Consider the following 25,905-nt stretch of genomic DNA (forward strand, 5'->3'; position numbering starts at 1 on the left):
GAGAGAAGTCAGGATGTTTTTAGGAATGGTTGGTTATTGCCGACAGTGGATAGCTAACTTTGCACTGAAAGCAAAACCCTTACAGAAACTGACGCACAAGGAGGTGAGTGATCCGGTACCATGGGACAACGAGTGCTTGATGGCGTTCCTACAGCTGAGAGATGACTTGTGTCGTGCTCCGGCTCTGGGGATGCCGGATTATGAAAGGCCATTTTCCCTCTATTGCTGCGAAAGAGAGGGCTGTGCTTTGTCAGTCTTAGTGCAAGTACATGGGAATGCCCATAGACCAGTTGCATACTTTTCGGCTACCTTAGATCCAGTAGCCGCAGCGTTGCCCGGATGTCTCAAATCCATTGCTGCAACAGGTGTCAGCATTGAGCGTTGTGAAAGCATAGTGATGGGACACCAGTTAGTGGTGTATGTACCTCATTCTGTGGAACTGTTAATGACCAGGACCAAGACCCAGCACTTGACTAACAGTAGGCTCACGCGCTATGAGCAAGTTATTCTTGCTGCAGAGAACGTGACCCTTAAGAGGTGCTCTGTCTTGAATCCTGCTACACTGATGCCACTTCCTAATGACATAGAAAGCGAAGACTGTGAAGATCACGATTGCCTTGATGTGACTGAACTATGCACGAAGCCCAGACCAGATATAGTGGATGAACCATTGATCGACCCCGATGAAATTTACTTTGTCGATGGTTCATGTTTAAGAGACGATACTGGTCGGTTGAGAGCAGCTTATGCTGTTTGCACCATTAGTGGAGTTGTGGAAGCCGCTTGCCTGGAAGGAGTACACTCCGCTCAGGTAGCAGAAATTGTTGCATTGACACGTGCCTGTATAGCAGGTAGCAAAATTAGAGTCACCATCTATACTGATAGCCAATATGGTTTCGGTGTAGTTCATGATTTCGGGCAATTGTGGTCTCAGAGGGGTTACATGACCTCCTCTGGTTCGCCAATCAGAAATGGAGAATTTGTGCGGCTGTTGTTAGAAGCATTACAGGGTCCAGCTGAAATAGCAGTTGTAAAGTGTGTAGCTCATACGAAAAATTCAGATTTCGTGTCACAGGGAAACAGATATGCAGATGAAGTTGCCCGCTATTGTGCGGAGCATGATTACTCTTTCACGGAGGTGGAAGTAAGTGGGGCTCAGGAAAGGACAGAATTGAGCATGATGTTAGAAACAGTCGATACTTGGGAAGATTTGAAACAAATGCAAGACAATGCACCTGAATCTGAGAAGCAGGCGTGGGAAACAGCAGGGTGTGTGAGAAGCGAAATGGATTTTTGGATTTCAGCAGATGGAAGGGCCGTGTTACCTGAGGAGTTAGCGAGCCCAATGGCACGACAGATACATGGTCCAGTGCATTTGGGAAGGGATGCCATGCTGAGGGTGTTCAGGCAGACTTGGTATTGCCCAAAGTTTAGGATTGCAGCAGAAGCAGTGTGTAAGCGATGTGTCACTTGTCAGCAGTTGAACATAGGGAAAAGAACACCAGTTACACTGAGTCATATTGGGAGGTCTGGGGGGCCTTTCAACAGAATGCAATTGAATTGAAATGCCAAGGGTCAACCGCCTTAGGTATGTTTTGGTGGTAGTATGCATATTTTCCAGATGGGTTGAAGCGTACCCTACACGCAGGTGCGATACACTCACAGTAGCAAAGTTGTTGCTTAGAGAATTGATACCGCGCTTCGGGGTGCCTGCCTCTCTGGAATCGGACAGAGGGACACATTTTAACAGCGAAGTTGTGAAGATGCTTTGCTCTGCATTGAACATTGAACAGAAATTGCATTGTAGCTATCGACCAGAGGCTTCAGGTATCGTGGAACAGATAAATGGGACGTTGAAATGTCGAATTGCTAAAGTGTGTTCATCAACTTCCCTAAGTTGGCCTGATGCTCTTCCTTTGGTCCTTATGAGCATGCGTAGCACACCCGACAGGAGGACAGGTCTCTCTCCACATGAGGTGTTGATGGGGAGGGCAATGAGACTTCCAACTATCCCCACAACTGCATTACTGAACATTACAGATGACCTGATCCTGGATTACTGCAAGGGGTTATCTGACGCCATTCATTCTGTGTCTCTTCAGGTACAGGCTGCAGAAGTTCCAGCTTCAAGAAATCAGTGCCACGACCTGTGCCCAGGAGACTGGGTGCTGGTGAAGAAGCACGTCCGGAAGAACTGCTTGGACGTGCGCTGGAAGGGGCCTTACCAAATAGTCCTAATTACGAACACCGCCGTGAAGTGCGGAGGACTGCCAAATTGGATCCACGCTTCCCATACTCGAAGAGTTCCAGCACCCCTGGAAGAAACAGCTCCTCTCACGGACGAAAATCCAGTTGTGGAAGAAGAATTGCAAGAGGGGACCAGTCAAGCTGTGGGGGTGTCTGAAGAAGTTGGGAGTGTCACAGATCCAGAAGAAGAAGAAAGACAAAACGGCAGTGAAACTGAAATTGCGTCTGAAGGAGAAAGCTGTTGTGAAACCAACTCAGAGTCAGAACAAGTCCAAAGTGACCAAGAACTGAGTGAACGGACAAGAAATAGGAGAACAAGGAGTGGAGCGGCTACCTGGCCTGAAAGAAAAAGGAGGTCAAGCTTGAAGCCAACTCGAGAGGAAACTCTTGCTCCTATATCCGAAGACTCAGATCCAGAAGAACGTGCACAAGGACAAGAGCAGGAAGGTCCGAGAAGATCAAGGAGGGTGCGAGTGCCTTGCAGAAGATACGCTACTCCTGAGTGGACCTACCTCTCTACAGATGTCCTCAGCGGGACGCAGAACTGGGAGGGTGAGGGAAGTGACCCTGACCAGAACTGACCCAATCATCACAGTGGAAGTAAGGTTCCTGTTACCAGGATTGGAGGTCGAAAGACTGCTGACACTTAACCTCGTCTATCCTCCTCTCCTGAGTGGAATAAGAAAGTTGATCTTTGAGACAGTTGAATTTCCGTGTTGCTGTTCAAGGTGTCCAATACTGGAGGGAGTCCTTCTTCGTATGGAAATATTTGAGCTAGTGGTGGAAATTCTGGGAACACGCATAGTCTCGGACTATTAAAGACTTTGTAAAGAACTTTGTAAATATTGATTGAAAGATAACCTAGCGCCGAGTGGAAGAAGAAAGAATTAGGGACTTCCCTTTTAGTGGATGGAGAAGGACTAGGGTTGCCTATTGCTACAGAACTCAGAGACTGTTTTTGCGGAGGGGATTTTTCAGTTTCCAGGAGGTGGTTCGAAAGATTGGAGAAGCAAAGAAAAGAGACTTATGCTGTGAAAGAAAACCAGAACTACACTGTTTTGAGACCATGGAGGCTGGCAACCCGAAACGCAGGGCAAAATGCATAATAGGCACACTTTTAGGGGTAGTGATTTCTCTTATAGTTTTAGTAGTTACTGTATCATATATAGTGGGACATGAAAATGATGTGAAAGCAGAAAAAGAAGCAAAAAGTGTACCAACACAGAAGCCTCCTACAATTGGTAAACAGGGGGAAAATACAGCGAAAGAGAAAGCTTTGTTAGATGCTGAAATAAAAAGATTACATGCAGATGAGTCACAGGGGAATTTTAAAACGAACGCTTATGCCAAATTGCTTTATGAATATATTGATGTCATGGAGGCGAAGAACTGCTACGTCTGTATGCAGTTGCCAGCCTCTGTAGATGAGGGCATCAGATATCATCATCTTCCATTGACCTATGGAATCTCATGTAGTTTGTTGCTGAGCATATTTTATGAACGAGAGGGGTTTGAGTATTACTTCTCAAACTTTGACTCGGTATTGCCAGAGGTTCCAAATTATAAACATCTGAACAGGTGGGATTATTACAAGAGTGAAGACAGGTTACAGAAGTTTTTCATTCCATGGAAAACATTAGATACTTCACATGCCCGAAGAAATAATTTGACTTGTAAAGTGTCCGAAATTGAGAAAAAGTTTATAGGGCAAGTGGATGATCGATATAGGAGACAAAAGATCCTAAAAGCTTCGGGACAATGGAAAACAGATTGGACCCGGGAAGAAAGAGAACACCAAAGAAAGGGTAGCAGTGGTCCAATAGCTTTAGACCGGGAGAAAAGGGGAGAGCTATGTATACACAGAAGTCGAACATATTATGAGAATGTGTTTGTAGGAGAAGTTCATTGTGAACATGCTTTCCAATTAGAGTACTATTCTAAGGATTTCCTGAAGGAAAGGCAGGTGATCCCAAATGTATATTTTGTCTGTGGAAGAAATGCATATGTGAAACTACCAGATAATTGGTATGGATCATGTTACTTAGCAATTGTCTTCCCCAAAATATACCATGCTGAGAACTTAGAAACGAAAAAGAGAGAAACATCATCTAGAGGAAGAAGGGATGTGAGCGCTGAGGAGGTAGTTGGAGATGTGTTTGGTGCTATGTTTCCTATTTTAGGGATAGCACTAAATGATGTTAAGATAAGAAGATTGGCAACAGTTGTAGATAGGTTGTCCGCCAGTACTGCTAGATCTTTAATGCTGGTGGAGGGAGAGATGCAATCGATAAGGGCAATGGTTCTTCAAAACCGACTTGCTCTAGACGTTCTGTTAGCCAAAGAGGGCGGAGTCTGTAAGGCTTTGAAGGTCCAGGAATGTTGCACTTACATTCCAGACAATCCAAAACCTCTAGAAAAGTACATTCGAAATATTACTGAAATACACCATGAGATAGAAGATTTGACTACGGTAACAGTGTGGGAAAAAGTAGGTCAAGGAATGGGTAAAGTTGGGGGTTGGTTTGCCAACCTGGGAAAGAATATCATTTGGTACATATTGAAACCTATCATCATAATAGTGATTTGTATAATCACTTTGTGGGGATTGGTGAAACTGTACAAATGGTATAGAGCAAACAGGTTGCAAAGATCTATGCGAGAGCAAGGAAGGAGATTAGCTGCGATGCAGGAGAATCAGTACCGGAGTCTGAGGGCTCTAGAGGAGATGAAACGAGGGAAGGTTGCAACGACTTCAGTTTGATACTCTGTACCTTAGAGAGGGTGTTGTGATGATGATGACTACTGTAAGTCATCAAAGGGGGGATTGAGAGAGCACAAATCTGGAAATGTAGAAGTGCACCATATTTACAAGCACGTAGTATTAGCTTAGTGTGGAATATACAAGAGTGTCAACTTATATAGAGAAAATATATACATGAGTGTCTAAATAGAATAGAGATGCATATGTAAGTGTGAAAAACTAAAGTAGAGGTTGTAGAAATGTTAAAATGATGTTGGAGTCACACGTTAGACGGCTAAGTGAAATTAAATGTAATTCTGCAAACCATGAAAATGTGTAGGCCACATGGCATTTCACAAGAAACGAAAGATGCTGCTACACTTTTAAGTGACTTGGATTCTAATGTCATTTTACGGCAAATGTATTACTAGGCCTAGAACTGAAGTATATGTTTTATATAGATGTGTTATATTTTAGTAATGTGTGTTACTTAAATACTGTTTAAACAAAGAAATTTAATGTGCATATTGCAGAGGCCCGTTTCATGTAATTCTAGTAGGCCTGAATAGATAAAGTCGCTACTTTGATCTGCATGAGCTCGTTAAGGAGAGGTCGCACAGAGCACGAACGATAGGTCTGTTCAAAGATGTTTTATGACTTCTAGATATGGTAGAGGCCGGAATTTGGGCCTACCGAGAGAGTGTCTGTTTGCAGGTGCAAGGGGGACTTAAATCAGACATAATGAATAGGCCCTTGTTCAGAGGCGCCAGGCACAGGCCTGTAGGAGTCTTCAGGAATTTTAGGGGGTACCGCCTGGTCGGAGAGAAGCCTGGGAAGCAAGGTCAACTTTAATGAAGAGTCCCGAGAAGCACCAGCACGGAATTTGCCGCTCGAAACTGCACCACGTGAGAGGCGTCTCAAGGGGCGTTCCTATTGGAAATGTGATTTTGTATTAGGGAAAGCACCCCGGGGTGGAGTTAGGGCAGATGATCTGAGGAGCCTAAGAGAGAGGATGGGTAGGCAGATAGAGAACTGAAAGACTTCGACTTTGAGACAAAGACTAAGGAAGTGTGTGATCTTCTTTGGAAGACACCACTGCTGACACCTTTTTAGGTAAAGATCTTGTTAAGTAGGGATGTCACTTAGTTAGTGTAGGGAAAGTCTAACCTGTATTTTTCTTTTCTGTAAATGACTCTCAAGTTGCAACTCACAGCGATTCTTGCAACTCTCATGGTATTTGAGATATTTTTGATAATTTCCTTCTGCCGATTGAGAGCATTCAGAGAGTACCTTTTTATATTGATACCTGTATATCTTTTGAACCTTATTCTGAGATGTTTGTATCTCCAGATACTTTTGGCTTTATAATAAACTTTTTAACCTTTTCCAGTGGTAAGTGGTTCTTTAGAGTAGTGTAAGTTCTTTCTAGATTAACCTAGTAGTGGATTGCCTTTTACTCAATGACAGTTACCAACGATTCAGTCGACCTGGGCTGGGATCTGGTAAGATAACAATAGACCAGAAATCCCGCGTCAGCACACGTGCATGCTGATTACTAGCACACACACCAACATAGTATTCTGGAACTCAAGTATTTTTGACATTTTGTTAAGTAAAATGTTGTTAAAAAGGGTCTCCTAAGTGACTTGTATAAATATTTAAGCCATTGTGGTTCTGTGCACATATTGTTTATTATATGAATTTTCATTGTAGCAGGCCAGTTTATGAAAGTTTTTGCATCATCAGTACATTTTGTTTTTGTTTTTATTCAAATAACTGTTGTTGAGTTCGTTTTACTGGAGCACAATTTGGGTCAAGTGAATGACTGACTATGCTGGACCCCCGCAATTGTCTTCTAACCCTGAAGAAAGGGACAAGGGAGCAAGAGGGAACTGGGCTGTCTCTGGGTGTACCCTCCCAAACGTAAGTATAGGAGTCCCAGAAGAGGTCTTCAATCTGTGGGGCGCGACCCCCGATGTGCCGTGGAGGTATGGAAAGGGAGTCACACACTTCATTTGCTAAAAGAAAACGACCCTAGTTAAAATGCTTTGGTTAGTTAAAATGCTTTCCTGTGCTGGGAAATCGAAGCCAGGCAGACATCTAAACATGTCTTTCCACCAGTGTGTTGTTGGCCTGAAAGGAATGCAAATGTGCAGAATGAGTTAATCTGTAAATGTAAAGGATTTGTAGATTAACTCGTTGTGCACATTTGCATTTCTTTCAGGCCAGCAGCACACTGGCAGAAAGGTGTGTTTAGCTGTCTGCCCTGGCTTTGATTTCTCAGGAGAGTGCTGTTGCAGTTAATTGATCAAATCACTTGAAGCTTTTTGACTGGTATAGCTGTGAAGTGCTTGTTTTTAATTGTCTTTGTATTTACATAGTGCTTGCTATCCCTGAGAATGTGTTGAAGGGACAGTTATGTAAAAAAAAAATTGCATTACATTGGGTCTGGATGTTACCAAAATCTATGGGCCTCATTTACAATGAAATGTTGTAGGGCAGCTCTGTAAGTATTTTTGCTGCGCTGCCCTATGCCAATTCCAATGGGCCGGAATGGACCTTATTTATAAGAAAGGGTGCACGCCTGTCCTTTCTCCCGGCACACAATTGGTGCCTAGCGCCAATGCAGTCACCTTTGCACCATGGTACAAGGGCGTCTGCATTGTTGGCAGGATTGTTTTTGTGCAAGAAGGCATGCCTTCCTCCGTAAAAACAACCTGTGGAGGCTTTTTCCTATTTCTATTTGCGCTACACATAGAAAGAAGGAACAATTGAGGGGAAATAAAGATATTTATCCTTGTTACGCACCCCTAGGGCAGACTGCAGTTTTTACACATCCTTAGGTTTACAGATCCTTGTAAATCTGGCAATGTGTCAAAACTCATGAGAAAACCCACTGCAGCGCCCATGGAACGCCCCCCTGATGCAGTGTAAGGCAACGCATCGACTTGCACTGCGTTGCCGTACACCTTATCTAGGAGGCCATGAAAAGCCACGCAAAGTGACTTTGCGTTGCCTCGTAGATATAGGTCTGCACTCTGCACAACCAGAGTGTCATAAAACATGACGCACCGGCAGTGCAAGGGGCTTATAAATAAGCCCCTATATTTTCGAAGCAGCCCATATATTTTGGAAGCATCATTTTATAGTAAAATATTTTGCACATTTTGTAGCGGTCTATATTATACTGTGTGTAATGCAAGTATAAAATAAAGACTTACATATTCACAATGGATTCTGACATGGGCTGTGACCTCATAGCACTAAAAATACAAAGGTCACTATTCTCCACTGCACCAACCACAATTTAATTCTGTGGCTCTCTGGTTTCACACAGACTTTTGCAGTGCATTAACTGCTAGAGGTTTCATAATTTACTATAATGCATTTCCCGCTGAGTAACAACTTTTTAAAATGAATTTATTTTATATGTACTACCTGATGGTGAAAGACCTAAAAAACCTACATATCTTTAAATTATGATGAATGATGTTCTGCTACCTCCAGTTACATGCAGCTGTTTTCCTCTAATGCTGTGCAATAAAGTTTCAGCCCATGCATTACAGCTGTTATACAAATGGCCACTGGAATCATGTCATTGTTCAGCCACAGCGATTTTAGCATAATTATTGATTTGCCGCATCTGCCACATAATCCATCATCTGCCACATAATCTGCAGATTTTAACAAACAAAAATGGATTCAAAAGATTCAAATGTTACTAAAAAGGAGCAACAGGTGTTGCTGCTCTGTAGAAGGCTGTTTATGAAGCTGTACTAGTCACCTTTTTTTTTGCTTATTGCAATATTTGGGTCTTAAACTGGTACTACAGAGGTGCAACCACAGATTGACTGTTTATCTGGAGAACATTTATGGTTGTCAATGATAAGAAGTACCAGGTTCTAGAAATGTTTGTCGGGAGGTGGTCCTTACATCTAAAAATCTTTGATGGGGGGGTCTCAGCATCAAAAGGTTTGAAGACCACTGTTCTAGGGAATGCTAAAGGTATGTCTACATGTGTCTTTATGTGTCCCAGAGGACAATGGAATTAAAAAACAATTGTAAGGCGAGCCATTAAACACAGACAGGTGTGTTTTGCAGTGGTACCAAAACACAAGCATGCAGTGATGTAACCTCTGGCATTTTGCTGCATCTAAACATAACTTTTGTTTTGTGTATATGTTCATTTTATTTTTACATACAGGACTGTACAATTCAAGAACTCAATCCGAGGATGCTGGTATATGTTTTACTACAGTACATGAAGGCAAATAGTGCGACAGATATGTGTTGTATGAATGGCAACTAATTGAAATAGTAGGGATCCTGGTCTTGATGAGATCTGGGGACTCCTGTTGAGACCGCACGAATGGCTGAAAACTGTCGACTGAAATAATGCTGCAGAAATAACATTGCTAGACATCCGCACTATACTCTGCCTACTCTCTATTTTATCTCTTACGCCCACCGTTAAAAAAGTATTAGAATGTATTATCGTTGGTTTGCAGCCCTGATATTTTAGGTAGAAAAACTGCATCCCACAGCACTCTCACACAAAGTACTTCCTGAAATCATGGAGCTGGTTAATCACCATAATCATTTCTGTTGGATGAGGCTGCCTTAAGGTGAAGCATGACACATAAGTTGGTCTGTGAGAGCTTGCCTTGCAATCTTTTGTAATTCCAGTGTCCTCTGGAAAGCTTATACTCGAATTTCCTTTCTGGGACTTCTATAGCTTTGCTGATAATGCTTTGTTGTCAGTTAAGTTATGCTGGAACCTTGACCACAAACAAAGGATATCTGAACTGTACCTCTAGCAATTCGTGTGAGAGTTCTCTGTTTGATAATAGGTCTGTAGGCAAGTAACACAGTGAGCACATGACCCACATCTGGGCATACCTATGCCACTTCGGACGGTACATATGGCTAGGCCTAAACTGAAGTGTCATGGAGAGCAAAAGAACGGTGAGTTGAGTGCTACCCAAGCTATTGCTGGTGGTTAACGTATTGCAAGCAGCCTTGCCTACCATCACCTTTCATGTACTGCCCTAAGTAGCATGGGTAGGCCCAGATATGGGTCCCATGCTCACTCTATCACTAGAACTAAGCAGCACCTGGGTGATGGGATGAGTCCATAACTTGGGCAAAATCGGTCCTGGGTTGCTTGTGTTCCTGTTCAGGGAGGACCTGGATTGACAGTTCGGGCTTGATTGCTCCCATGAGGAGCATGATCAAGACTAAGATTCATATGGCTAGGTCCAACTTAGGTGGCAAGGTGAGCAAAAGAATGAATGGTTGCAGTGTTACCCAAACTATTGCCAGTGGTTAGACTTATTGCAAGCAGCCTTCCATCACCTTTTATGTGCTTTCTGTATGATGGCCCTTAACCCTTTACACCATGTCATATTCCCAAAGGTACATACCAAACTTCCGTTGAATTACACATTTACTGATCAAAGGCAGGGTTCTTCCTAAATCAGGAAGGGGAGGACCCAAATACGGTGCTCAGAGCCAATGGGCTGTTGCTTGGATCCCCTGAGAACAAGGGCCTCTGCCATGTTAGGTAGTTAATTCTTGAATAATACTTCTTGGGTGTCACTCATAACGTCCCAAAATGGTATATTAAAAATTAAATAGGCCTAGTGTGGTATCTTCCTGAATAGTGCTTTCATTTTTCATTCTTTTTCCCCATCCTCTTTCCTTTGTTGTCAATGCTTTGGCCAGACCACCCATTACCTGTGGGGTCTGATGATACAATTGGAATGTTAGTGCCAGGGCATTCTAACTTGAGCTCCCCTGAGGCACCCGGGAAAGGCAGTTGATGAATTGACAACTGTAAACTCGGTGAACTAACTTTAAAATTGGACAAATGGAAGAATGTGTTCCAAAATGATGCTGAAGCGTGTGGTCCGAATTTAGGGTTCGAGAGGAAGGTAGCCTTACTACAGTGGGCAAACAAGTTGAGCACATGATACATTGTGTGAAAGAAATAAAACAAGACATGTAGGAGAAACCCGTAGTGAACAAACTCATCAAATATGAGTGAGGTGTTAGTAATCAAAGGTATTAAGGTGGAGCCGAAGGAATACAAAGGTGTAGTGGCCTTTAGAGGTAGTTGCTAACAACAAAGATTGTCCTACTCGAGAGAAACTTGCAATAAGTATGGGAAAAAGGGACATTTTTAGGATTTTTTGCAGACGTAACCTATATAAAAGAAAGAATCCTCAAGGTAATGAGTCCTAAACAATCCTGAGGGTGTCATAACATTTGAGGGCCATAATGTAGAAGCAATGTTTGACTCATGCTCAAAGTTGACATTAATTGCTGAGAAAATGTATGGAACAATGTTTAAAGCTGAGTAGAAACTGTACAAAATGGACATCAAACCAGGAGTGTATGGTGGCAACCTACTCAGAATAAGGGGTACCTTTGGGGAAGTATAGCTTATAGGGACAGATTCACTGTCACTAAAGTGTATGTGTCTCAAAAGAGGGACAATATTCTTGGATGGCCGGTCCAATAGGATCTTAGAATAAATCTCATCCTATTTTCCTTGTAGGCTCTGTGCGCTGCATTGCTACTTGAAGCGCCCAAACTCTCAAATTGCACACTCATCCATTCCCAGGTTTCATAGACATAAAAGGGTGGTGTGAAAACTCATCTTTTCTCTTTTCCTGGCAGGTGCACCAGGAGGCCCGTAACAAACAAAAGGAGCTCAAGGGGGAAAGCAATAAGGAGGAGGAGGCAGCCCCCCACTCAATCAGTATTCAACAATAAATACCTCCTCCAACAGACACCAACACGTCAAAGGACCCGGGGCAGAGTTGCACAATCAGTCTTACTCCAACTCTGGATGTGTTTACTTAACACTAGTCTGCAGGTCGTGGTGTATATACTAAAAGTTTACTCAGGTCTCATCTAGTTCCCGCTAGTGAAAGAAGAGTGAAAAATGTGAAAACAAAGAAAAAGCGCCTCACGGTAGTAACACCCGAGGGGGTTCCTGGCATGAAATTGCCAGTTTACCCACTTCTCATCATTGGTCTCTTTCTCTTCGTAGCGTCAAAAGAACAGAGAAAAACACCAAAGTAATAATAAAGGTGGAGTCCCAACTCATACAAAGTGCCGTGTATATAAACAATCTAACTATCCGCTCATGTATATTGAAAGTAATGAAGTGAGTGTGTGCACCTAATACCCCTGCAGTGGCCAAAAGGCGAAAAATGGCCACCGCTGCTAAAATGTGGAACCACTTGCTGGCTGTATTAACTTTATTCTGCTGCTGCTGCAAGTAGTCCAGGTTTGAAAATGGTTCATATTATACCATGATTGGATGATGCCGATATGTTTCATTGCTATAACTTCAGCAAATTCGTCAGGGCAAATTCGGGGTTCTGTAATCAAGTTTTGTTTTTCTCAGTTCACTCGACCTGTAGTAAGGTTAAAAAACACACATACAACACAGCGGAAAGACAATGTAAATCATCAGTGTATACCTGCCAAATTTTCAACCGGAACACACACACCCGCCCATGTGAGACACATATATATAATATTACCTGATGGCTGCCCAATTGCTGCATACCAGCAACCATCAGTGGCTTAGAGCAGCGTGTCACAAGATCACACGCTCACTGGCGGTGCAATTTGAATTAATGCGACCTGCAACATAGAAAACGCACATCAATGCAAAAGGGGGCGCTGGTCGAATTGTCTAAACAGTTGCCCTGCCTTGTGTCAAGTGTACCCATCCTGACATACCGGAATGGTGTGGCGGTGTATATTGCCTTGCCTTACTGACGATAATGCAACCATTAAAAACGCTGTTCAGAACGCCGTCTAAAATGTGGAGCCAGAAAGTGACCAAACTCCCCAGGTTTGCAGAGCTCAACACCCATATGGCATAAGTTCTGTGGTCTACAGCGTTACACCCCGCTCCCACTGGAAGCCTAAATGTGAGGACATCATCATAGAAGCCCTCCCCACAGTATGCCTTACCGCTACCAGCTGTGCTAGGTCGGAAACACTCCCGATCGAGAACCCAGCTGGCGTCTCTACTTAAACCAACGGGCTGGAGTCTCGCATGCTCAGTGACGCAAAATGCGCTGCGTCAACCAGCGTCAGGCGGCCATTTTGGAATGGGAAGTAGTAATTGTATAAAGTTTCGATTCAAATGTCCGATAACGCAGGCAGGGGAGAGGTACGCCATTGTGAGTAGTATTGTAGAATAAATCGGCCAAGTTTGTATAAGGTTATAAAAAAAAAAGTTATAAAAAAGTGATAATTAAAGTGTCCGATCACACAGGCCGAGGGGAGATCAGCCAAATTGTGTAATATAACAAAACAATAAAACGTCACAATAAAACATAACTTAGCTCAAGGTGTGCAGAGGAAACTGATCAGTCAGGTTAACCCCATGTATAAAAGCCTCTTAGTTAACCTTGAATGTCTTTAACATATCCAGTGGATTGGAGTGGCATTTAACAGCTCAAACTGGACAAAGTGAGGGGGGAGGACAATTTCTATATCATTGGAAATGTTCATTATCAAAATCCTTGTTCAAGAAAAAAGCACAATGATGGTAGTGCCAAATCATTCACCTCATATATAAACATCCAATGAAAGACTCAACGCCGACTCGCTTTGTTCCATTCAATGCTGTCATTTAGCCCATCCCGCTCTGCTTTTTCAGAAAAAATCCATTTGGCTTCCTTCCGGGCCAGAATGGCTTCAATATTATGCGTTTCACCGACAACTTTTTCCAAAATCGTCAACTTGAAATCCCTATGACCATGACCCTGTTCAATGAAATGTTGCACAAGGCGGGTGGTAAGTTTTTTGGTCTTGAGGGTGCTGATATGTTCCTGAATGCGAATTTTGGCTTTACGTGAGGTGAGTCTGATGTAATACAGCCCACAGCTACACGTAAGCCTGTAAATTACATGGGACGTGTTACAATTGCTGAAATTATTCAAATGCCACGTTCTACCATCATGTAAAACAACACTTTTAGTAGCAATAGTCAGATCACACACTGAACAACATCCACAAGGGTGATGTCCTGTGGGGAGAGTACCTGATTGGTGTTTCACGGGAGCACGACTATGGACCAACTTATCTCGCAAATTTGATGCCCGTTTAAAAGCAAAGCGAGGGATGGGCATTTTGCCCGATGCTGTGTTTAAAATGGACCAATGCTTTCTGATGATTTGACGCATCCTGGTGGACAAAGGATCAGCAGTTGTTACTATGGGGAGACAAACCTGACGTTTCCTTACATTCCTCTCAAATAAAGCCTCCCGGGGCGTATTCAACGCTCTTTTCCGGGCCTGTTTAATCACTTTGACAGGGTAATCCCTCTCCTTGAGTTTTGTGACCAAACCCTCAGACTGCTCTAAGAAGGACTCAGTTGTCGAGCAGTTGCGCCTATACCGCAAAAACTGCCCCACTGGGAGATTATCCCTTAATGCCCTCGGGTGGAAAGAGCGATAATGGAGGAGCGAGTTTCTGTCGGTGTTCTTATGGTGCACGTTGGTTGCCAGTTTAGAGCCAACCACAGAGATGTTAACATCCAAATACACGGCGGTGGTGTTACTGATGGTCCAGGTGAAGCGCAGGCTATCATCAGCCTGGTTGAGCCACTGTAAAAATGATGACAATAGGTCCTCTGTACCTGTCCAGATACAGAGGACGTCATCGATATATCTCTTCCATAATGAGATGTTACTCAAATATGGGTTAGTGGGATGGTTGACCACATTCTCCTCAAACTGGCCCACATAAATACAGGCCAGACTTGTGGCGAATGTGGCCCCCATAGATGTTCCGGACGTTTGTAAGTACAGTTGCCCTTTGTACTCAAAACATTTTTTTGTCAGTGCCAATTCTATACACTGCATGACAAAGGACGGCGGGGTATCATAAAACCACTCCAAGGACCCCAGGGCGCGTGCTGCTGCCACCAACGTCGCATCCTGGGGAATACTTGTATACAACGACTCAATGTAAATGGTAACAAGTAATTGGTGTTCTGGCTCGTACTCAATGTCTTTAATGATGTTAAGTATGTCGGTGGTGTCCTGAACATAAGAGTCTTGGGTAACTACAGCCTCCCTGAGGAACAAATCCGCGAACTGGGACAAAAGTTCTAAGATCGACTGAATGCCCGAGACGATGGGACGACACGGGGGCGGGCGCTGTGGCTTGTGAATCTTCGGCAAGATGTAGAATGCCGGTACCCGCGGTTTGGTATTGGTGATAAAATCAGCTTCCTTGGGAGTGATCCATTTCTTTGCCACAGCGTCCGCCACCATAGTCTTTATGGTGTCCTGCAGAGCGGACGTCGGGTCACGCACGAGGGGATGGTAATTGGTGCGACTCCCAACAATCTCATAACCTCACACTCGTAGTATTGAGCACGACGACCGCACCGCCCTTATCGGCCTGTTTTATTGTGATGGCAGAATTGTCTTGTAAAGATTTGACAGCCACCCAGTCCGCCCTAGTCATGTTGTGGGTAGAGTGTGAGTTGCTGCATTGTTCCAGGTTCTCAATCTCTCCCAGTATTCGTTGTTCGAAGACGGCAACCTCTGGTCCACCAGAAGTAAGAGGGGGACAAAAGTTCGATGGACGACGAAGATTGGTATAAAAAACGGAGAGGGGGGTTTTATCCTGTTCAGCAAAGAACTTATGGAGTTTGATCTTTCTCATCATTTCCGCTAGTTCAATTCTGCACAAAAAAGAGTCATGTTTAGGAGTAGGGACAAACCCGAGTCCCTTGTTGAGGACTTCCCTTTCTTTAACAGTTAATTCATATGAGGATAGGTTGACCACAATGTCATTCCCATCCACAGAATGGGAGTTGCTGTCATTGCTCAGTTCTGAAAGGTTCGGCCCCTGCTGCGTGTGACGCGGGGGGAGTGTGTCTGCCATGTTGTTTGAGCTCTGCCCCTGCCTTGTCCTCGCTGGGCCTGACCTTCTCCCCCTCCTCCCCCTCGTTGAGTTTGACCTAAAAAAGCCCTCAGTAACACCCCCAGATCCTCGTCCGATTTGTTCTCAGGAGCAAAATTAACTCTGCTCTGATTAGATGCTGTGGGGTGATCGGGAACCTCCTCGTCTTCACTGCTGGTGTTATCAAATCTCCAGTTATTAGGAGTACGTCTGTTCTCTCATTGGGCCCCTCTGTGAAAGTTCTGCCCCCTCCTTTGAAAATTCTGCGCTCTTGGTTGTACTAACGGGACATCATAATATTCATCTTCGGTATAAGGGAATGCCCATGTGTGTGTATAACTTTCTAGATTTCTTTTGCGCCCCTTGATCTTCTGATTAACCATATACGTCTTATATTCAAGAAGATCTCCCTGTCCCTGAATGCGTGCCAATTGTTCCTTTGTGTCTGTAAGTACTGTGTTGTTTTTCAGTGTGTCTTCTAACTCTAAGATCTCCCTGAGTAGCTCTTCACTTAGCCGTTTGGCCGTGTTGATAATCCAGGAGGCCCATCAAATGCATAAATGACAAAAGGGGGCTGTCTCTTTTATTTAAGTTTGCAGAGTTTTATGAGGCCGGCTGGCATTAGTGTGGCATGCGGTTTCACAATGCAATGAGAGGGTGTGTATGTTGAATACTGCCAGTGCTGCTGACTTTGGAACTGGGAAAACAGGTTCCAGTCTCGATGGTCAGGTAAAGTACTCCAATACCCTCTGTGTTGGCTGCAGAAAAATAAACAACAAAGTGAGCAAGAGGATAAACCAGGCAACAGCTTCAGTAACAGAGAACCAATCCCCCATGTGGATGTGTTGTTAGATAGTCCAGAGACTAACAGGACCTGCACAGTGCTGCAAAAGAGAACCTCCTTTGCTCAGCATGACACAGAGCACTTTCAGCTGTGAGACAACACTACACATTCCGCTCTGCAGATGGCACCACATTCAATCGATCCTGGTGGTTGGGGGGGCTAACCACACATGGAGGCAGAGGGCCAAGACCAGGCATAGTAACCACCCTGATGGTACCAGTGAAGACCCCCTCCACCAAAAAGAGCTGCAGTGCCAGCAGTCTTCCACTTGGGGAATGGAATGTGCCATATAGTCCCTTGAGAGAGTTGACAGGCTCCCACAACAGCTTGCCTGTTGTTCGATGAGCAGACTGAATAACTATTTTATCGCCATGAGCATGGCCGGACTGGCTGTAAGAGGCACCAGACATTTTCCTGGTGGGCCAGAAGGGTATGTGTGTGTGGGTGGGGGGGGGGGGAGTTTGGAACCGCAGGTGGTGTTTTTTGTTTCTGAGGGCCGGTTTTTCAGAAGTGTTGCAATATAGGCCACCTGTAACAAAATAACAAAAGCAGCAGCAGTGTTTCCCACCAGCACCCTTGGTAAAAGTCAGAATAGATCTCTGCAGCCTGCTGGATGAACAGCAGCTTCTTGTCCTCATGGATGCATGCTCCAAAGATCCTGTAGTTTAAACTGTGCAGTCCTTTGCAGTCAGTTGAATCAGACCTATATTTGAAAAGATATATATGGCCTATGGCTTCCCAGTCTGCGTGCGGGCGAACAATGGTTCACCTCCTTAATAGACTAGATTTTTGCAAATGCATGCAAGGATAGCACATTCAGCATCAGCAGATATCGCCATAGTGGCCACCACCCAGCAGTAGGTACATCGCTTTAAATAGGACATTATGCATAGCTGTGGAGTGAGGTGAACACATTGAATGGGCACTCCACAATTTTCTGCATACCTATAGAAATACCCCTCATTGCATGGCCAAGTGCTCACCAGCAGCTGTGTTGTTTGGGATGGCTCCACTGGAACTCACCCCAGTGGCTTCGGGATTTCACCCACAGGAGATTGATCACAAGCACAGCCAAGGAAGATGGCGATCCAACTGCCACAAGGAAATGCATGGACATGGACTATGGTATTCGCATTGGCGATTGAGTGCTGGTCAAAGATCAGAATTCCAAAAGCAAAACTCAGCTGCTGTTTACGCAACCACAGTGGACAGTCAGTAACAAAAAGGGGACATGGGTTTCTGCTGAAAGAGGAAGCAAAAGGATCACTCAAAATGCGTCAGTGCTCACGAAAATTCCATCCGATAGCTACTTCTCAAGAGGAAAAGAGAGGAGATGGCAGCATAGTGTGGGACAAGGGAGAATGTGCAGGTGCAGGAGAGTTGCAAACTAACTCGGACGCAAGAACGAAAACTCGTCTCCCCGAGCCGCAGGAGCTGATCATGGAACACCACGAGCTCCCGCAGCCTGACCAGCAGATATGCCTCAAAGAAAATCCAAAAATCTCCAAGAAATCTTTGAAACTTTCTGTGTTACTGAAAGTAGTTAGGAACATCTATTCTGGCGTATAGTCAGAACTCCATACCTATCGGATTCAGGCGCCCCTAGAATAGAAGTCGCCATAGATGAAAAGACATGGGTCGAGCACTTCTCTAACATCTTTAAAAATTCTTCCCCAAAAGATTTAACGCCCCCGGGAGTACAGTATCCTATTTCGCTTGATTTCAATATTCCCGACTTATTGGAGGCTTTGCAGAAAAGTAAAATTGGAAAAGCGCCAGGCCCTGATGGAGTCCCAGTGGACCTTTTTAAAATCAACCTAGATCTCTGGGCCCCGATCTTGACAAGAGTGTGTACTGCTGCAGTCCATGAGGGAGTGCTATCCTCTTGGACAAAATCAATAATGGTCCCCATTTTTAAAAAGGGGGACAGACAAGACGTGAAGTGCTACCGGCCCATCTCACTGCTGGACTCACTCGGGAAAGTAGTGGGAAGAGTAATCCTAGAGCGTCTCCAGCAGTGGAGTGAGGACCGTCGTATCATCACTGACATCCAATTCGGCTTCCAAGAGGGTTTCGGAACGGTCGAACAGGCCCTCAACCTCACCCTCTTGATGGGAAAATACACACAGGCCAAAGCTAATAAAATCTACATGGTCTTTGTCGACCTCTCCGCAGCCTTCGATTGCGTGTCGCACGCCAAGCTGTGGTTAATCCTTGCCCAAATGGGAGTAGATCCCCCCCTCCTGGACTTTCTACGCGAACTCTATTCTGGCGCCACGGCCAGAGTGCGATTCGGCGTAAATGGCGAGCTGACGGTCCCGTTTAGCGTAGGGCGAGGAGTCAGGCAGGGTTGCGTCCTGGCCCCCTTCCTCTTCTCCCTCTATACAAATGGCTTGGAGGAGGAGATGTTGAGGGGGGCTCGGGACCTCCCACGCATTAACCATCGCCTGATTCCCGCACTCCTCTACGCAGATGATGCGGTCATTCTCGCGCGTACTCCCCGCGAGCTCCAAAACTCTCTTAATAGGTATACAACTTTTATGAGCAATTTGGACCTCAAAGTAAACGTGAAGAAAACCTTTGTTATGACAGCAGGCAGAGGCTCCCTAAGAACAAAAGCCATCCACCTTGAAGCTCAGAAACTCAACGTGACTTCCCAATACCCCTACTTGGGCATCATGATTGACGACCACCTAACATGGAAGCCAGCAGTAGTTACAAGGGGCAACCTTTTTAAAAGATCAATAGCTGCTCTAACGAGCTTTTCCCAGAGACTTGGACAAAGGCCTACCGTGGAGCTACTAAAAATTTACACTGCCAAGTGTCTGGCCACAGCCACATACGGTGCGGGTGTCTGGGGACACGTCGACGCCAGTTATATCCAGAAGGCGGAGAATACTTTCCTTAGATTCCTCTTGACAATGCCGAGAGGTACCTCAACGTACGCCATGCATCAAGAACTAGGAATTCCCTATATAGAGGACCTAATTAAAATAGAACCTGTGATGCTGTGGCGGCGTATTTGGACATCTGAAAAAAACAATCTGACTCAGTCTATCATTACAGACTCGATGGCGCTTGAAAAATCTTCTAGCATAAAGTGGCTGTCGTACGTAAAAAAATTTCTTACAGACCTAGATCTCCAGCACTGCTATTTCAACCCAGATACCATTAGGGACATTTCAAAGAGAGCTCTTAAACTCCAAGCGTTAAGTCATCTGGAATCGTTAAGACTATCATCAAATGCAACGAAAACGTCGGTTGTCCACGCGAACATGGTACAAATAACTCATGGCATCCATCCATATCTGACTCTGCAACTATCGATATATGAGAGAATGCTATTAACACGTTTTAGACTAAATTCCTTTTTTAGACTGGTCACGTTTCCTGAGAAAAACTGCTGGAAAGACATTCTCTCTCCTTGTCCGTGCGACGGAGTATCCATACAATCAACCTTACATGTGACTTTGCTCTGCAAATTCCACCGCACACACAGAAAAACTTGGTTACTGCCAATTTTAAGGACTTGGGGTCTGAGACAATGTAGACCAGCTCTTCTTAGACTCCAAATGCTGGAATCAGAAAACGTTTGTTATTTCGTGAGTAACTTTCTAAAATGCATTTTGAAGCACAGAAATAACTTATAATCCGCCCTGTTGATGCTACTCCATGCAGACTGTTCCAGAAAAAAATTTTAAACAATTTTTTGATAATAGCCTCTTTTTTTTAACCACACAAAATGTAATGAACGTAGAATATTGTGTCTTTTATGGTTTTTCCACTATGAACAAACCGAAATAAAGAATTTATTATTATTATAACATCTATTCTGGTTTGTTTTTTTGATTGTCCTTATGGCACAACACAGAACAAGGCACACACAGTGACCGTCGTGGTCAATGTTACTGCTAAATAAAAGGGAACTGGGCATGCTGGGCTTGCGGCGTTAGTCCATTATTACAACTCTGCCCTACACTACATTCCCAGGGAGGACCATGTGTGAGAAATGGTCTCGTACTGATGCCATACTGGTTTGTTTTTTCCTCCATTTTTTTTAATGTAGGCTCTAAGTCACGGGTACTCATAGTACGTACGGCCCGCGGGCCGGCAGCGGCCCGGCAAGCCTTCCCTGGCGGGCCGCGGACCATGAGACATCGCACCCGTGTTAATAATTCCAAGAGTGTCTACAAACACTTCCGTTTTCAGAGACACTCTGCGAGACTCTGCTGCTCTGTGCTGCGGGGTGATTCATTCCAGGAGGCCAGAGTGGGGCTGCAGGGGCGCTAAAAGGTGAGCAAAGCCCCATTCACATGAAAATGGTCTTTTTAAAGACCTGTGAAGTGCTCGGGTGGGGCTGTGTGTCTGTGCGCGTTGGGGAAGCTGTCTCAACCCGGTGACAAACAGGCAGGGTGAGATGACAGAGGGAGGTAGAGGGACAGAGACAGAGGGAGAGGGAGGGAAAGACATGGAGCCAGAGAAAGGGAGACAGACAGAGGGAGGGAGACGGAGGGAGGGAAGGGAGTGAGGAAGGGGAGTGAGGGAAGGGGAGTGAGGGAAGGGGAGTGAGGGAAGAGGAGTGAGGGAAGGGGAGTGAGGGAAGGGGAGTGAGGGAAGAGGAGTGAGGGAAGGGGAGTGAGGGAAGGGGAGTGAGGGAAGGGGAGTGAGGGAAGGGGAGTGAGGGAAGGGGAGTGAGGGAAGAGGAGTGAGGGAAGGGGAGTGGGGGAAGGGGAGTGAGGAAGGGGAGTGAGGGAAGAGGAGTGAGGGAAGGGGAGTGAGGGAAGAGGAGTGAGGGAAGGGGAGTGAGGGAAGAGGAGTGAGGGAAGGGGAGTGGGGGAAGGGGAGTGAGGAAGGGGAGTGAGGGAAGGGGAGTGAGGGAAGGGGAGTGAGGTAAGAGGAGTGAGGGAAGGGGAGTGGGGGAAGGGGAGTGAGGGAAGGGGAGTGAGGGAAGGGGAGTGAGGGAAGAGGAGTGAGGGAAGGGGAGTGGGGGAAGGGAGTGAGGGGAAGGGAGTGAGGGAAGGGAAGGGAGTGACGTGAGGGAAGGGGAATGAGGAAAGGGGAGTGAGGGAGGGAGTGAGGGAAGGGGAGTGAGGAAAGGGGAGTGAGGGAAGGGAGTGAGGGAAGGGGAGGGAGTGAGGGAGGGAAGGAGTGAGGGAAGGGGAGTGAGGGAAGGGGAGTGAGGGATGGGGAGTGAGGGAAGGGGATTGAGGAAAGGGGAGTGAGGGAAGGGAGTGAGGTAAGGGGAGGGATGAGGGAGGGAAGGAGTGAGGGAAAGGGAGTGAGGGAAGGGGAGTGAGGGAGGGAAGGGGAGTGAGGGAGTGAGGGAAGGGGGTGAACGAGTGAGGGAAAGGGAGTGAGGAAGTGAGGGAGAGGGAGTGAGGGAAGGGAAGTGAGGGAAGGGGAGTGAGGGAGGGAGAGGGAGAGGGGGAAGGGGAGGGTGGGAAGGGAGTGAGGGAAGGGAGTGAGGGAAGGGGAGTGAGGAAGGGGAGTGAGGGAAAGGGAGTGAGGTAGGGAGTGAGGGAAGGGAGTGAGGGAAGGGAGTGAGGGAAGGGGAGTGAGGAAAAGGGAGTGAAGGAAGGGGAGTGAGGGAGGGAGAGGGGAAGAGGGAGAAGAGGGGGAAGGGGAGTGAGGGTGAGGGAAGGAGAGTGAGGGTGAGGGAAGGAAGGAGAGGAAAGGAGAGGGAAGGAGAGTGAGGGAGAGGGAGGGAGAAGGAAGGAGAGGGAGGGAGGGAGAGGGAAGGAGAGGGAAGGAGAGAGGGAGTGAGACAGTCAGAGTGAGTGAGACAGAGGGAGACAGGGAGGGATAGAGGGAGATAGAGGGATGGAGGGAGGGAGGCAGAGATATATATATATATATATATATATGCCGGGTCGGGTAGCTCAGTGGACGAAGGCGTCCGCTGCAGGGACCTGTGTTCAACCTCATGGTCACAGTTTTTTTTGTTGGTCTAGCCCCGCCCCCACCGGTGCGGCCCTCTGACACAAACCACATTGTAAATTTGGCCCCTGAGAGAAAGTTTGTGAGTACCCATGCTCTAAGTGAATACTGGTGACTGTTGTTCTTGGCATTACTCCTGGTATGTTATTTACTAAGGTGAATCACAAAGCAGTTCATGAAAAAAACAACCAATGATAGTAGTGGTGGGTGCTGATGGTTTGATTCTGTTTAAGAGTCTTCAATTTGATAGATACATCTGTCAGGTCTCAAGCCGCAGAAGCTGCCACTAGATCTGTCAAAATGTATTTTTGCTATGCCAAGCCAGGTGAGGAAGTACCCATTTCCATTCAATCTAAGGCCAGGTGGCTTTTATCCTGCAATAAGGCTATGTGAAATTACACCACCTCTACCTGGTAGACTGCGAGCCCATTTGAATAGAGAAAAGGGCACTTCTGTGACTGATTCAAATTGATAAAATATGAAATGCTGCTTCTTGAAAATCAGCATTTATAGTTGAGGCGGTATTGGATTGCGTTCATGCCGGAGCGGAAGCTCAGGTAGGGCAGACTGCCTGCCAGAATCATAGCACCTGGGCTTTCCTCCTCTACATCTTCATTTTGTATGCAGATGCTGCTCATAATTTTGCAGCTATGGTTGACCAAAAAGATCATGATTCAAAAACGTTAAGAAAAAGTTAGTTACTTGTAATACTAGTTCTCCATCTTTGATGTCTTCATCCTATTCACAATCAACCTCTACCCTCACTTCTCTTCTCTAATCTTCTATTTCAGGAAAGGAACCTTTCCTCCTGTATTCATAACGTGGGCCTGATGGCAGCAATGATGGTGTCTGCTCAGCACACGTGTTTTAACATTTTTGTTTTCTGCAGGTGGAGTGGGTGCAGCAGCAGGAAGTGAAGAAAAGAGTGAAGAGGCACAACCGAGCTGATCCCAATGTTATTTACTTCAATGACCCCATCTGGTCTAGCATGTGGTACATGGTAAGTATAAGACCAGACATTTACCTGTTCTTCTGCTAATGGGATCTCAGACCTTCGACTTTCATATTGGAATCAGCGGTGTTACACACATAAGGGTCAGATGTACAATGTAGGTACAGTCCCTTCACCAATGATGTAAATTCCCAAGTGTCAGTACTAATCACTCAGTCAGGATACTGTACAGATATACAAAGGCATTTGGTCCAGTTTAGGCACTCCGGAATGTTGGGGTTACCAACCCAATATTCTGTGCTGCAAGGCCCCCCATTATATTCCTGATTGGAAGTATGGCATGGTTAACTCGGCTTTGCATCTTTTTTAGGTCAATACGACTTGTATTACTGACTGCAGTGATTTTAAGCAACATTCGCTATCTGCTGTCTGAGTCTTTGGCAAGTTATCCGTTTATTTCCTGTGGAATTGATGATGTACATGTGGTAGACATTTGCAGCCCTCTCCCTTAGCCCAAAAAGACTATTGGTTCTATTTATTGAAATACAGAAATGAACATGTTATATCCACTGTTAAGCTATCCCATATCCTAAGCCCCCTGTTGGCGCTTTGCTCCAATAAATTCAAAGGGCGGAATTGCAGTACTGGGGCCGTATAAGTCTAAAAGGATGGGGGTCCTAGTGCATAATAAAGAAAACCTTTGCAGGACAAACTTGAAAGTCAAAACATAAATGTTAATTCTAAGTGAAGAATCATTACAGAAGACAAAAGTGGTTAGTTAGTCATATCCAAACCTATACCAGTAATGCATTAGAATAACGCCTATTGCGAGAGGTCATAAATCAAAGAACAGTTTGACAGAGAATTTGTGAGATTTTTCCTTGCTCCATACTAAGCATGTCCCCAAGTATAAATTGAATAACAAACTGTTATAGAGTCTACCTTCCGTAGAAGCGAGCAAAAGATCTGGCACACATCCCAGAAAAAGCATTTTATAGTTTCAAAGGAGTGAAAAAAAACGCTCTCGGCATAGCAGAGGTGGTATCAGAGAACTGTATTAACTAAGATGCATCACATAAACCAATCAACATTTCAGAAATGGTGTTACATAAAAAAGTTTACTTTTGATACTGCCTACATTTTTAATATTTAATTATTCCCTTTACCCCGCATACAGGGGAAATGACATTACCCGCTGAAAGAAAACTCAACAATAAACCATTTAATGTATGAATAGAAAACAGTCATGGCTCATGCAGCCTTGACTATTGCAACATGGCGAGAACATTTTCTCTTAAGGCACACTGATAGATACAGTACAGAATAGACAACAGTGTGAAATGAATCTCGTTTTGACTATTTCATGAAAAGGAAAAACGCTGAAGAATATACATTAATTTCTTGTAAATTTAAAACCCACATTTCTTCAGCAAATTCAAAATCGATGTCTGCGCAAAGAGGCCCCATAAATCAATTTTGGGCCTAGTTTTTTCTAACTTGAAGAACCGTAAATAAACATTATTTTTCAATTTAATAAAACTCGTGTTGTAGGTGGGTTTTGCCAGAGTTGATGTCTTCTTTAGTTCTTCAGCATGAAGTATTCTGTTGTCAAGAAGTATTTCTACCACCTTCATGTCTGCTCTCACACAGCATTTCCCAAGAAATAGTGGCATCGGTAACCCCCTACTTTCACAGATTAGGCGGGGGTGGTATTGACACCTATAATTATGTCTGAGCCTGTTCTGTCCGCAGCTCTGCAGATCGTTTCTATTGGAAACGCCATTTTTTTGGTTTGCCAATAACTTTGATGGAATTTGGCAAATCAAAACAGAACTTTCCTTTTTTTGCTTAGCTCCTTCCTGGAACGTTTTGGGGTGATTCTTAAAGCGGGGCTGAGAAAATGGGCGGAGGGTCCCAAAACGCAGCATCTGCATGCATTTTCCATAGACTTTTTTGGAACGCAATACTACAAAAACTGCCGAATGGAATTACACCATTATTTGGCAGAAAGCTAGATCTTCATCCAGAAAGCATTCTTTTGTGATTTGGCGTTAATACATTAGGTAGTTTTTGAGAAATTGGGATTAGAAATATTTGTATATCTGGATGGTTGGGTTAAAGTGACTCTTGCAAGACTCCTGCAAGCACAGCTTCAAAAATTAGAGTGTTCTGATAGGCCTCAGGGGCTTTCTTCCCTTGGGCCACCTCGTTCCCTCAAGAATGAAGGGCCCGCAGGAG

At 44.9% G+C, this 25,905-nt stretch overlaps 1 protein-coding gene across 1 annotated transcript in view; it reads left to right on the forward strand.

Annotated features, from left to right (window-relative positions):
• PCSK6 (proprotein convertase subtilisin/kexin type 6) overlaps positions 1 to 25,905 on the forward strand; it is a 1,486,774-nt gene that overhangs the window by 602,831 nt on the left and 858,038 nt on the right. The window contains exon 3 of the mRNA XM_078683097.1: positions 23,605 to 23,715. Coding sequence (XP_078539223.1) covers positions 23,605 to 23,715 — 111 coding nt within the window. The remainder of the gene's footprint in view (positions 1 to 23,604; positions 23,716 to 25,905) is intronic.

This window comes from Lissotriton helveticus, chromosome 3_1 (genome assembly GCF_964261635.1).
Source record: "Lissotriton helveticus chromosome 3_1, aLisHel1.1, whole genome shotgun sequence".
Classification (NCBI taxonomy): Eukaryota; Metazoa; Chordata; class Amphibia; order Caudata; family Salamandridae; genus Lissotriton; species Lissotriton helveticus.